Here is an 11,013-nt window from a genome sequence, read left to right as displayed (position 1 = left end):
AATTGACCACAGAAGCTAACCCCTTTTATTTCATGGAACACTTACTAAACCTCTTGGTTTCTAACGTTTCCAGGAACACAATTTTAAAAACACTCATCTAAATGCTCCCATTAAATGCAGACTGAATTTGTATGAGCTTATTTAGCAGCAGCTTGAAACAATTAGTTCATGTTAGCTAGAGGTCAACTAAATTAACCAAATATCTTTCACATAAACTGCCACAAAAATGAGGTCTCTTCTGTTAACTACTTGCGCTACCATTTTAAAATGGTCTACATCAAAATGGCAGTGGTTTATTATCTTCCTGACTGCATTTCATCTTTGTGGTTTGGGCACAGCTTGTTGAAAACATTCTGAATTTCAATTCTGCTATCTATTATATTAATGATTTCTCCCAGCTTTGTGCCATCTGCAGCTCCAATAAGCCTATATTCCATGTCTTCTTCCAAGACATTAATAAAAATTGGGGAAATGAACAGGACCAAGGGCAGATGGAATTTAAGAACTCTCATCTAAACATCTAAGCATATAGACTCTTGCCTGTAACTGGATAGAATTATCCCTCTAGTTTTATATTTGTATAACTCTTGAGAATGGTGATAAGATTTGTTGTAAATACATCTACTATTATTGTTTTCCAATTCACGTTTTATCATTTATCATGGGAGACTCACCAAATATCTTGCCAAAATCTACAGTATTTCTCTGATCTATCCATCTAGAACCCTCTCATATGACTAAATGAAAGCAATTTGTTCATAAATGCTTTGGAAAACCATTTTGTATATATGCAATCAAGGCCTTTAAAAACTTTTAAATGTGCACAAGCCATTTCTTCTAGGTAATTTCCCTAGAATGAACCTAGAATTTATTTTCAGCCGGGAGGGGGAGTCTTACGTTCTACAATTCCTAGAGTCTTCCCTCTGCCTGTTTTACTGATAACTGAATTTGGCTTTGAGAAGCCTTCTGCAAATTCTTTCAAACCCTGAATCACACAATAGCCAGGACTGTAATTTGTCTGGATTTGAAATCTTGGCTTCATAGAAAGAAGAAGCAATCATCTAACTTTGGTAGCAAATACTCTAGTTGTTTTACATTTTTTACTTTGAAGTTCATTCGTCTCCCTGGAGAAATCAGCCTATTTCTTCTGTGTTCTTCTCACTCCAAATATATGTACAAAATATTTTATATGGACTTTAAGCCTTTCTAATAATTTATCCCAGGCTTCATGTGAAAGCCTCCGCGCTACCCATTTGCAGTTCTTCTAGGTGGTGTGTGCTCTCCTTCCAGAGTTTTATAGCTTGATCAATTTAACATGAGTTCATCAGACAGTTCCCTGGGTAGGCTAGTTAATACTTAATATTTATATCCCAGGTTGAGGAAATGGGTGCAGTTCTTCCACATAGAACTGATATGCCAAGAAAGAGGTACTCAGTTATTCCTTTCTGACTAGCAAAATGGCAGGAATCTTCATTTTCACTGCCATATATCTCTATACCCAAAGTAAGCAAAATAATAATGATTTTCAAAGCTGCATAAATTTCCTTACTGCTTTTTCAGATCACATAATCCACCCTTGTGTAAAATATAGCCACAGTTAAGACCAGTGCTCAGTAATTCATACATCCTACCAAGGGAAAGAGAAACAAAGCCAGAGTTTAGAAAAGTTGCATCCCCTCTGAGTCCTACAGAATGGCTCTAAAACACTTACGTGACCAGGTCATCTGGTTCAGGATGCTCTGCAATTGAACTGCATTAATTTCTGGATACTGAATAGAAAGCAGATTGGCAAGAAAAAATAACTGTTACTGAAGGCTCATTAGATGGCAGAAGGGTCATATGACTGGCCATGAAATTAAACTGGGATTTCCTAAGAACTTCACAATGCTTTTTAACTGGGTGCCAACCCCAGAGAACCCTGGCAGAGCATGACTTTTCGGTAGGTTTATAGAGAATAGTGATTCTCAAAGGTGCTGTCCAGATGCTTCTGAAGTTTAGTCAACAATTTGGTTTGAATTTCATTCTCAATAAAACGTCATCAGTCAAAACTCCAGATTTTAACCTTAGAGTTTATTAAAAGAAACTCTTTAGATGAACATTTGATTTTAAAATATATCAATGAAATATAAGTATCAAACATCTGAATTTTAAAAACTGAAGCATATTCATAATATGCAATTTTTAGTTATTTTATATATATTGGGATTCTCTATGCGACTTCGTTTGATAAAAGGATTGCAGCATCAAATGTCTGGAAACCACTGGTATGGAGGAAAACTTTAATAAACAATACATATGAGATTCTGATTTATCCTCTCCAGCTACATTAAACAAAATTCCAGATGGGCAAGGCAGGTAAATTGTGACTTTAAATCAGGAATGTCACTAACATAAGGGGCTCATGTTCTCTGTTTTAGTGACATTGCTCAAATATCAGACCCCAGCTTTCCAGTATGTTTCTCACCCTATTCCTAAGTGTCCTGCAGGTTAGAACAGCGTGGCCTCCAGAGCCCTGCACTCATACTATCAGCCCTTGCTAGACTCACATCTGGGTCAGCCCAAGGGAAGAAGCCGCAGAGACCAAGTGTGTGTCCCAGGCCCTCCCCCTTCTTATCAGTCCCACCTCCTCTCCTGGTGACCACTCAAGGGCCCCTTCTCCATGGGCTCCCCTCCAATGGCCCTCCCCAAGGCCCCCAGGGCTTGTCATTGTCATGCTCTGCACCCCCCTCCCCCATCCTACTCCCAACTCTGACACTCTACTCTGCTATATCCCATGTTTTCAGGGATGAAAGATTACAGTTGCTTTCCCTACAACTAATCAATGCAGCTTCCAAGAACAGAGAATCATTTTGCAGGAGACTTCTAGACAATGGCTCTACTCATTTGTCTAAAAACTTGAGGACTTTAATAGAAAGTGGCAGTTTGGGGAATAGGTAGCCTTAAATCACAGTTTCTATGCAGCCTCAAGCAGATGCAAACCTATACTTCATAAAATTATATGCTCCACTTTGTCCCCTGCTCTTCCCAACCCCCTGCCCCCACCATACCTGTTCAACTAACCTTTTCAAAGAATTTGGTGAAGAATTCATCCTGCCCTTCATTTTGGTCTTCTATCTCCTATAGGAAGAGACACATAGAAAGACATAATTATTCACCTGTATAAATGGACTTTCGTGCACACCCTAATGTCTCATGGCTTCCAGGCTTCTGAAAACCATGAGCTTGACTTTGCATTGTCTTTAATTTTACACCATAGCATTTACAAACAGCTCTTGCTTCTCCAATTTTCCCTGACTTTGGGGAAATCACAAACAGTGAAATGGACAAAAGAAATACCAGATAAAGAGAAGCAGAAGAAAGTAGAGATGTAACTCATACAGCCGGGGCTCTGGACCCTCAGTGACAAGGACCTGATCAGAAGGGTAGTTCTCTACTCTTTGTTGGTGCAAAAACAGCAAAGCCCAGGTACTGTTAGGATATAACGGGTAATGTTTGCCATAGAACAGGGTCTGTAAGGATCTGCATATCTCCTCCCCTGACTCCTTAACTTGAAGGGAGAAACTCAACATCTTATCTTGGAAAGCAGTCCCAGCCACATGGAATTCCACCAGACTACTCACCTTCGAGAAGACGACACCAGAATTGCTGCCAATTTCACTGAGAACAAAAAAACAAAAAACCCAGAATTTCCTCTTGGGAATTTCTTGGCCAATCTTCCCCCTCTCCTGGGAGCTTGTCTTCCATGTTCCTTCACTGAGGCACCACAAGGGCCCACCCAGCTCTCACACCTCACCTCCTGCTTCCCCTTGAAGTGTACATTCCAGCCATGTGCACAGCACACTGCTTGTAATTCCCTGCACCCTCATCTAACTAGTCTTAACAGATGAGCATGAGACTTAGTGGTCTGACATGGCATTGGGGTCTGCCTGAGATCAAGTCAAACTACCTGCAGCCAAAACATAAAAAACAAACAAACAAACAAACAAACAAAACCAAAAAAACCCACAAAACTGGCAGGTAAAACAATCGTAGGCAAAATAATATGTTTGGTTGGGATATGTGCACATTAATTCAACTGGATACAGTAGCAGAATGGAAGCCTGCTAGTTCATGATAGCCTCCCCTCATTTGAGCAACCCCTTATGCATCTTTTAATAGTCACCCCCTCCCTAAAGCCACTCCTGCTTCCCCCAGGACCATGGGAGTTGGTTCAAATTCTCCTCCTTGAGTATCTTGTAACAATAACACCCTGTGCATACAAAATGCTTACACTGGGTGCACTGGAAGATCAATAACTGCTCATATATCTGTGTTCTTTCCAGACCTTGAACTTCAGCGGGGCAGGAGCCATGTGTGTTTTATCTTTTTCCCTCTAACGTCTAGCATGGCATTAATTTGTGAGTGGAAAGAGGGTGGGAAGGAATGGGAGGGATGTTCTCCATGCAGAAAGTCACCTGGTCTCCTGCTCTCCCCATCTCTCTTCTGTCTCAGCAGCAGAGACCCTGGTCTCTGCCATTTCCAACCTTGCCCTCCTTGCTTGTTCTCACCCAAGTGGTCCCCACCCTCTAGGAGAGACCTTGCGTCCTTACTAAAAGATGTGCTTCCTGGAGAAGACCCTGAGGATGAACTCTGACTTTTGGTTGGCCTCCGATGTGCAGGGCACGATGAGGTATGTCCCTGGTTCCAGACATAGCTCCTGACTCACTTCTTTCTCCTTGAGAAACCTATCAGGCTGGCTCAGAGGAGTGTTTCTCTGGAAGAACTCGGGGGGCAGTCTCCTCTGGTCGTCATGGTACTGTGGGTAGAGGACAGAAGAACAGCAGGGGAGGTGATGACCCAGGGCTGTGGCCAGGCCTGAGGCCCTCAAAGCTCTGAGCCAGGACTAAAGTGGCCCCTGCTCTGCCAAATCCAATGTGCCCCAGTGGAGGACGAAACAAGTGGGGAAGGAAGGAAAAACCAGAATATGTGTGTGGAGGGCTGCACCTCTGTTGGAACCTATCAGGGGTTACATAAACACATGTCAATTGATTTGACTTACCTTAAAAACAACACCAGAGGCCGGGCGCGGTGGCTCAAGCCTGTAATCCCAGCACTTTGGGAGGCCGAGACGGGCGGATCACAAGGTCAGGAGATCGAGACCATCCTGGCGAACACGGTGAAACCCCGTCTCTACTAAAAATACATAAAAAACTAGCCGAGCGAGGTGGCGGGCGCCTGTAGTCCCAGCTACTGGGGAGGCTGAGGCAGGAGAATGGCGTGAACCCGGGAGGCGGAGCTTGCAGTGAGCTGAGATCCGGCCACTGCACTCCAGCCTGGGCGACAGAGCGAGCCTCTGTCTCAAAAAACAAAAACAAAAACAAACAAACAAACAAACAAACAAAAAAAACACCAGCACTAAATGATGTGAGGAATGTCCTTGTGCCTGCCATTTCCATTTTACAGTTGAGGGCTCTGAGGCTTAGAGAGGTGAGATTATCTGCCCAGCGTCATCAGCTGGTTACAGTCCCAGCCTCATGGGAATTCAGGACAGCTGAGTTCCAACGCTCCTGTTCTTTACCCTTCCTGATGCTGCCTCCATGTATGTGATGTAGCATATGGTCAGATACAGATGGACCACCACCACCTCCCCACCTTCAGCACACAGCTACACATAGATAAGCTGGCACTCTGCATCATCTCAGGGAAAACATCCTTGTAAAGGACAAAGAGAACTGGGCAAGAGCTCGGAAGACCCGAATCAGGGCTCTTGTTCCGACATTTCTTGGGTATCTGCTTTGTTTTATCTGATTCATATTCTCTCTCTCTCTCTCTCTGCCTCCTTTGTTTCTCCATCTCTCCCTATTTTTCTCTCGTGCTTCCTCTCCCCTTTGTTCTCACTCAGGGCTACAGAGGGAGAGGAGACCCACACCAGAATCCTCTCTCCAGTTTATATACAACTGCTAACAAAGACATCACCTACCCACATAAACAGATATATAGCAAATTCCTCAATGTTTGGGAAATAAAATACATATCCTGATGATGTAGGCATTCTTTTATGAGACAAGAGAACTAGGGAATCATCTAATTGCCCTCTTTGCCATGGGCTACTAGGAATCTCAGAGCTACATTGTACAATGATCTACAGTAGCTGTCCTGGGTTTAGTTTTCCTGGTAGAAGCAACTGCCTACCTAACTCCCAGCTCTTTGTTATTTTTTAATGGCTTTTAAATTTTGTAACTGATTTGCAGGTTTCCTCTGTTCACACCTTTTTATTGTAGGTTGACCCAAATTCTATTTAGAAGTAGGCATGACATAAATAACTTTGTCTTTTGAAATTAATAGGCAAATTTAAGAGTACTCAGTGTTCCTGCGAGAAAAACAACAAAAAAAGACCTGGTGTAAAATGGTTTCTCTACAATAATCCTTTTACTCGATTCAATCCAACCTGAGAAAATTAAGCATTTTGCTCCTGTTTTCTCTGGGAAATAAAATAATAGCTGCCTCCCTCAGAAGCTGGGACTCCTTGGGCCTTCCTCCCTGACCCCTCCTGGCTGCCACAGCAGCTGAAGCACGGAGGTGTTCTTGTCCTTCTACTCACGCTCCTGCCACACATCCCCAAGCCTTTGTCCCTTCTCCCTAGGGAGGTGGGCTGCATGGTCTTTGATGTCCTGTATGTTTTAAATCCATTTTATTTTGGGTTTCATAACCCAGTCAAGATTGTAATTTATCATCTTTCCTATGCTGTGGTGGCCTTCAATATTAGCCGTAGGTATTTGTGTAGGAATTCAATAAATTCTAAAATGTATTGGTTCTATGCTAGGCTCTGAGATTTTCCACAGATGCATGAGGATCTCTTGGGGGTCTTTGGATGAAAAAGATTAACAGATACACTTTACTTTCATATACACACAGGCCGTTGGCAGACATTCTCATTATCAGGCATTATCATAGCTTCTTACACAGTATAAGCCTGCTCCAGTCTAACTAAATCCCGTGGAGGCTTGGCCACATGTGATATCACCCCAAACTAGGGCCACCCGGTCAAGTGCAGAACTCACCTTGTTCACCTAAAAAACAAAAACAAAAATAAAAAGAGAGAGATCTCATTAGGCAGGGAATCTGGCTCCTTCATAAGCCGAAACCTGAATAGCAGCTGACATACAAGGCTCTACCCAGAAGCCCTGTCCCCTCCCACAAGACCTGCTCTTCTATCAGTGACATTTTAATCCATCACTGGAATTTCTGGAAAAGAGGGAGGGAAAGAATGCTTGGCTTTTGGGGAGAGAAAAAGGAAGCCAATATTGATTATACTATGTGCCAGGCACAATAGCAAGCACTACCACATAATCCTCTTTTATTCTCCCCTTTCCCTAAATGCCACTGTAGAAACTGATGGCCTAGTGCAAGAAGGTGACTTGTTCTAAATCACATGTTCCTAAAGGACAGAGCCTGGATTTGAAAACCCAGGTCTGTGAACAGAGACAGATGGTGAAGAAGACAAGAAACAGGAAGACATGGTAACTGTTGGTGACCCCCATGCTTGGTCCCGTGCCCCTGTGGTTCAGAGGTCCACCTACCCTATAAAGGTAGAAGCCAATGGCGAGGTGAGGCTTCTGCTTGCGGCACCTGTGCCTGGGCTTCTGGAGCAGGGACACCAGTACGCTGCAGGGCCTCAGGGATCTCCTGCCCTCCTCGGGCCGCCAAACAGACAGCAGGAACTGCGGGTTCTTCCAAAATGTGCCTGGGGCAGAACACAGCAAGGTGAGAATGGGCCCCGGATTCCCAAGCATCCTGCTCACCGAACCACTAAGAGGTGAACAGTCCGAGGGCGCCTCTGCCAGGATTGACACCCTGAGGCCCATTGGGACAGAGTCAGGGTCCCCTCAACCTTGACTCTATGTCCTCCCACCTTGCTCTTCCACCTGGAGGTCTTTTCCACCCTGAGGCCCATCGGGACAGGGTCGGGGTCCCTTCAGCGTTGGCTCTATGCCCTCCCACCTTGCTCTTCCATCTGGAGGTCTTCTCCAGATACACTGACTGGAGTTGTTCCCACCACTGTAGCCTCGTTGTCTTGCTCAGTGCCTGGCCCAGGTGTTATACCCCACAAGCATGTGCTACCTGAGTAAGCAATCGTATTCACTCCCTGGGGAGGTGACCATGATCCTAGGGGCTTTTGCATTTTAATCGAGGCAAAACCTTAGCTTAAGGTCAGCTTCAGATTTGGGGGGAAATACTGTGTCAAAAGGGGGACTCCAGAGCTAAGGCCACCCTGGCCTACTGAAGTCACACCCCACAGGACTTGCCTTCAAAAGGGATGGCTCACTATCTCCAAAGTGGAGGAAGGGACAGGGTCACCAAACCTGCCCCGTCTTGCAAGTCCACACAGGTTTGTCTCCCATATCTAGGGAGCCTGGGAAGCCCTGGGTTTGTGTTTCTCCCAGGCTCCAGGTGAGAAGGACCCGATACAATTTCTATTTCAATCCTGCCCAGCTAGGGGGTGGTTCCTTCAGTGTTTTCAGTGGCCTTGTCCAAAACTAAAGAAAGATTCTCCCCTGCCCCTGCTTTTACCACGCCTGTGTGCCTGTGATCCCCTGTGCTGAGGGACAGGGCAACCCTTCAGGAAGATGTAGCCCCACAGGCTGGCAGCTTGACTGAGAGGACTCTGCCTTGGTGCACATTGGGATCAAAGGTGCCCTGTCTTCCCTGTGGTCACAGCCCAGCGCCCCAGCACACACCGAGGCAAACAAGCCTCCTCCCCACTCAGCCAGTGCAGAATTCACGCTGCACCCACCTATGCAGTCACCCTCACACCCCCGCCCACAACCTCACTCTGAGAGCCCTGCTCCTGTGCGCATGCTCACCCTGCAGCAATTGTCTCCGGCCACCAGCTGTGCTCCCCTTCTCCCATCTCCCCTCCCGCATGGTGTACGTCCACTTCTGGGCCGCCTCCTGGCTCAATAGGCCTGGGGTCAGTTTACAGATAACCAGGAGCACGAAATGTGTTTTAAAGTCCTGCAGCGTCATCCTGTGGAGAGGAAGAAGGAAAAGCACAAAGGATGGACCAGATAACGCCTAGTCATCAGGACCCATGGGGAGGGTGAGACGAAGCAGTGGGCATCCCAGCCATCTCATGGACAAAGACACCAGCTCTTGTGCAGAGCTGAGCCGGCCATGGACACATAAACAGGGGCTGGCTGGATCCCTGTGAGGGTCCATCGTGGGGAGTTGGAGCTACTGAGAAGCCCCACCCTCTGGCTGGAAGCAGCTGGCCACATAGCTGACTGGGGGAGATGTTCCTGTTTCTGGAATCACGGTGATAGCAGCTGAATCAAGGCAAAGCTAACTAGTCATTTGTTTTATCTATAAATGTTCAGTAAGAATTACATATCAGTTCTCAATCATTAATTAATGAAGATCTTTGTCCCTACTTGCTAACCTGTGGCCTGTAACACTCTGTTTAAGCTGTCTGATGCTCAGTTTACTTAACCATAAAGTGGAAAAAACAGGAATTTGCAGGGCTTGAATTCAGTGAAAGACCTTCCAAAGGGAGAGGGCTGCGCCAGGCTGTACTGGATGGTTAATGGGGAGAGTCCTTGGAACGAGGGTTGTCATTCATAGTCACAGTGGTGAGCAAAAGCAAAGGAGGACTGATGGGGCCCGTTTCAGACACCTAGAAGCAGCATCAGCTCAGGATGTCCTGGCGGCCTTTCAAAAAATGAGATGAGCAGCTCCAGAGTGGGTGGCAGTGTCACTCTGCTCCGGAGGGCACTGGTCGGGGGCCTATCCTACGGCAAGACTTAGCAGTCTCTCCCTACCTCACGGCCTTTTCAGGACAAAAAGGCAAAACCTGTTTTGAAAATACTGAGCAAGAGAGCAGAGAGGAAGCCAGAGAGGAGGAAACAGGCTGGCTGAGCCCTCACTGAGCTCCACCCCAGTGGCCTCTACTCTCATCACAGAGACAGTGACCATTTATTTATAGTCGCTGTTTGTCCTGCTAGACCGTGAGCTCCTAAAGGGATGGTGCCTTACTGATCTCTGTACATGAGGTTCCTGACACCCATGAGGCATCCAGTAAATGTCTGCTGGATGGGTTTTCAAATGTAGGCCAGGACATTTGTCCAAGTCCCCAAGTCCAATACCAGAATTCTCCATCATTGTCTTTCCTCAGAAGCAGAATCTTCTCCTTGGGGCTCAGCAGCTCCCATTTACTTGAACTGAAAATGGAAAAGGGAACGAAAAGCTTGTGGGGGGCATGCTAGAAATTCTTTAGTAAAAGCTCTATAGTATCATTATTTCTTATTATTTTCGTACTACTTCAGACAACTAAATTTCCCATTCCATATCATACAGTAGCATGAGCATTAATTGATAGCTTACTATGAGCCAAGTGCTGGGCTAGGTTATTGACATACATTATTTCATTCAAGGCTAACAACGACTTTGTTGTTCTCATTTTAGAGATTAGGAAATTGAAGTTAAGAGAGACTAGGTCATTTGCTTGAAGTTATAAATCTATTAAATGTCAGAGGTAACATTTGAAATTGTTTTCAGATATTGGACAGCAGGCAACGGGGGTCCATGATCCTGGGAGGCTGGAAACAAATGAGGCAAGCCCTAACATCACCTAGGCTTTCTTCCTGAAGGTAATTTCCTGGCCAGTGCTACAGGGAGAGGGACTCAAAAAAGAACATATCGGTAGGGCTGAGTGGAGGAGACAGAATCTGGAGTTCAGGGAGATCAAGATAGCCAGAATTTGCTAGACAAAGTATCTGAAAGGAGGGGGCTACACGAAAAAAGGAGTTCCAGGAAACTTCATAGGGGTTCCCTTGCGTCTTTGGCTGAGCTTTAATCTGTGCTTTCTTAAAGTGAAACTCCCGAAGACTGGACCATAAGCAGGACAGTGCTGGGAATCTCAGGCATTCCCACCAGACAGAGTTAAAAGACTTTATTTATTTACTTGTTTTTGAGACAGACTCTCACTCTGCCACGTAGGCTGGAGTGCAGTGGTGCGATTTCAGCTCACTGCAACCT

At 45.4% G+C, this 11,013-nt stretch overlaps 1 protein-coding gene across 1 annotated transcript in view; it reads right to left on the bottom strand.

Moving 5' to 3' along the window:
* The window catches only part of CAPN14 (calpain 14), a 59,260-nt gene that overhangs the window by 10,066 nt on the left and 38,181 nt on the right, over positions 1 to 11,013 (bottom strand). The window contains exons 9-16 of the mRNA XM_050753258.1: positions 10,122 to 10,196; positions 8,844 to 9,007; positions 7,560 to 7,723; positions 7,041 to 7,049; positions 4,590 to 4,795; positions 3,621 to 3,657; positions 3,061 to 3,117; positions 1,712 to 1,769 (exon numbers count right to left, since the gene is read on the bottom strand). Of these exons, the coding sequence (XP_050609215.1) occupies positions 1,712 to 1,769; positions 3,061 to 3,117; positions 3,621 to 3,657; positions 4,590 to 4,795; positions 7,041 to 7,049; positions 7,560 to 7,723; positions 8,844 to 9,007; positions 10,122 to 10,196 (770 nt within the window). The remainder of the gene's footprint in view (positions 1 to 1,711; positions 1,770 to 3,060; positions 3,118 to 3,620; positions 3,658 to 4,589; positions 4,796 to 7,040; positions 7,050 to 7,559; positions 7,724 to 8,843; positions 9,008 to 10,121; positions 10,197 to 11,013) is intronic.

Source organism: Macaca thibetana, chromosome 13 (genome assembly GCF_024542745.1).
Source record: "Macaca thibetana thibetana isolate TM-01 chromosome 13, ASM2454274v1, whole genome shotgun sequence".
Lineage (NCBI taxonomy): Eukaryota > Metazoa > Chordata > Mammalia > Primates > Cercopithecidae > Macaca > Macaca thibetana.
This window is presented reverse-complemented; position numbering and strand designations above follow the sequence as displayed.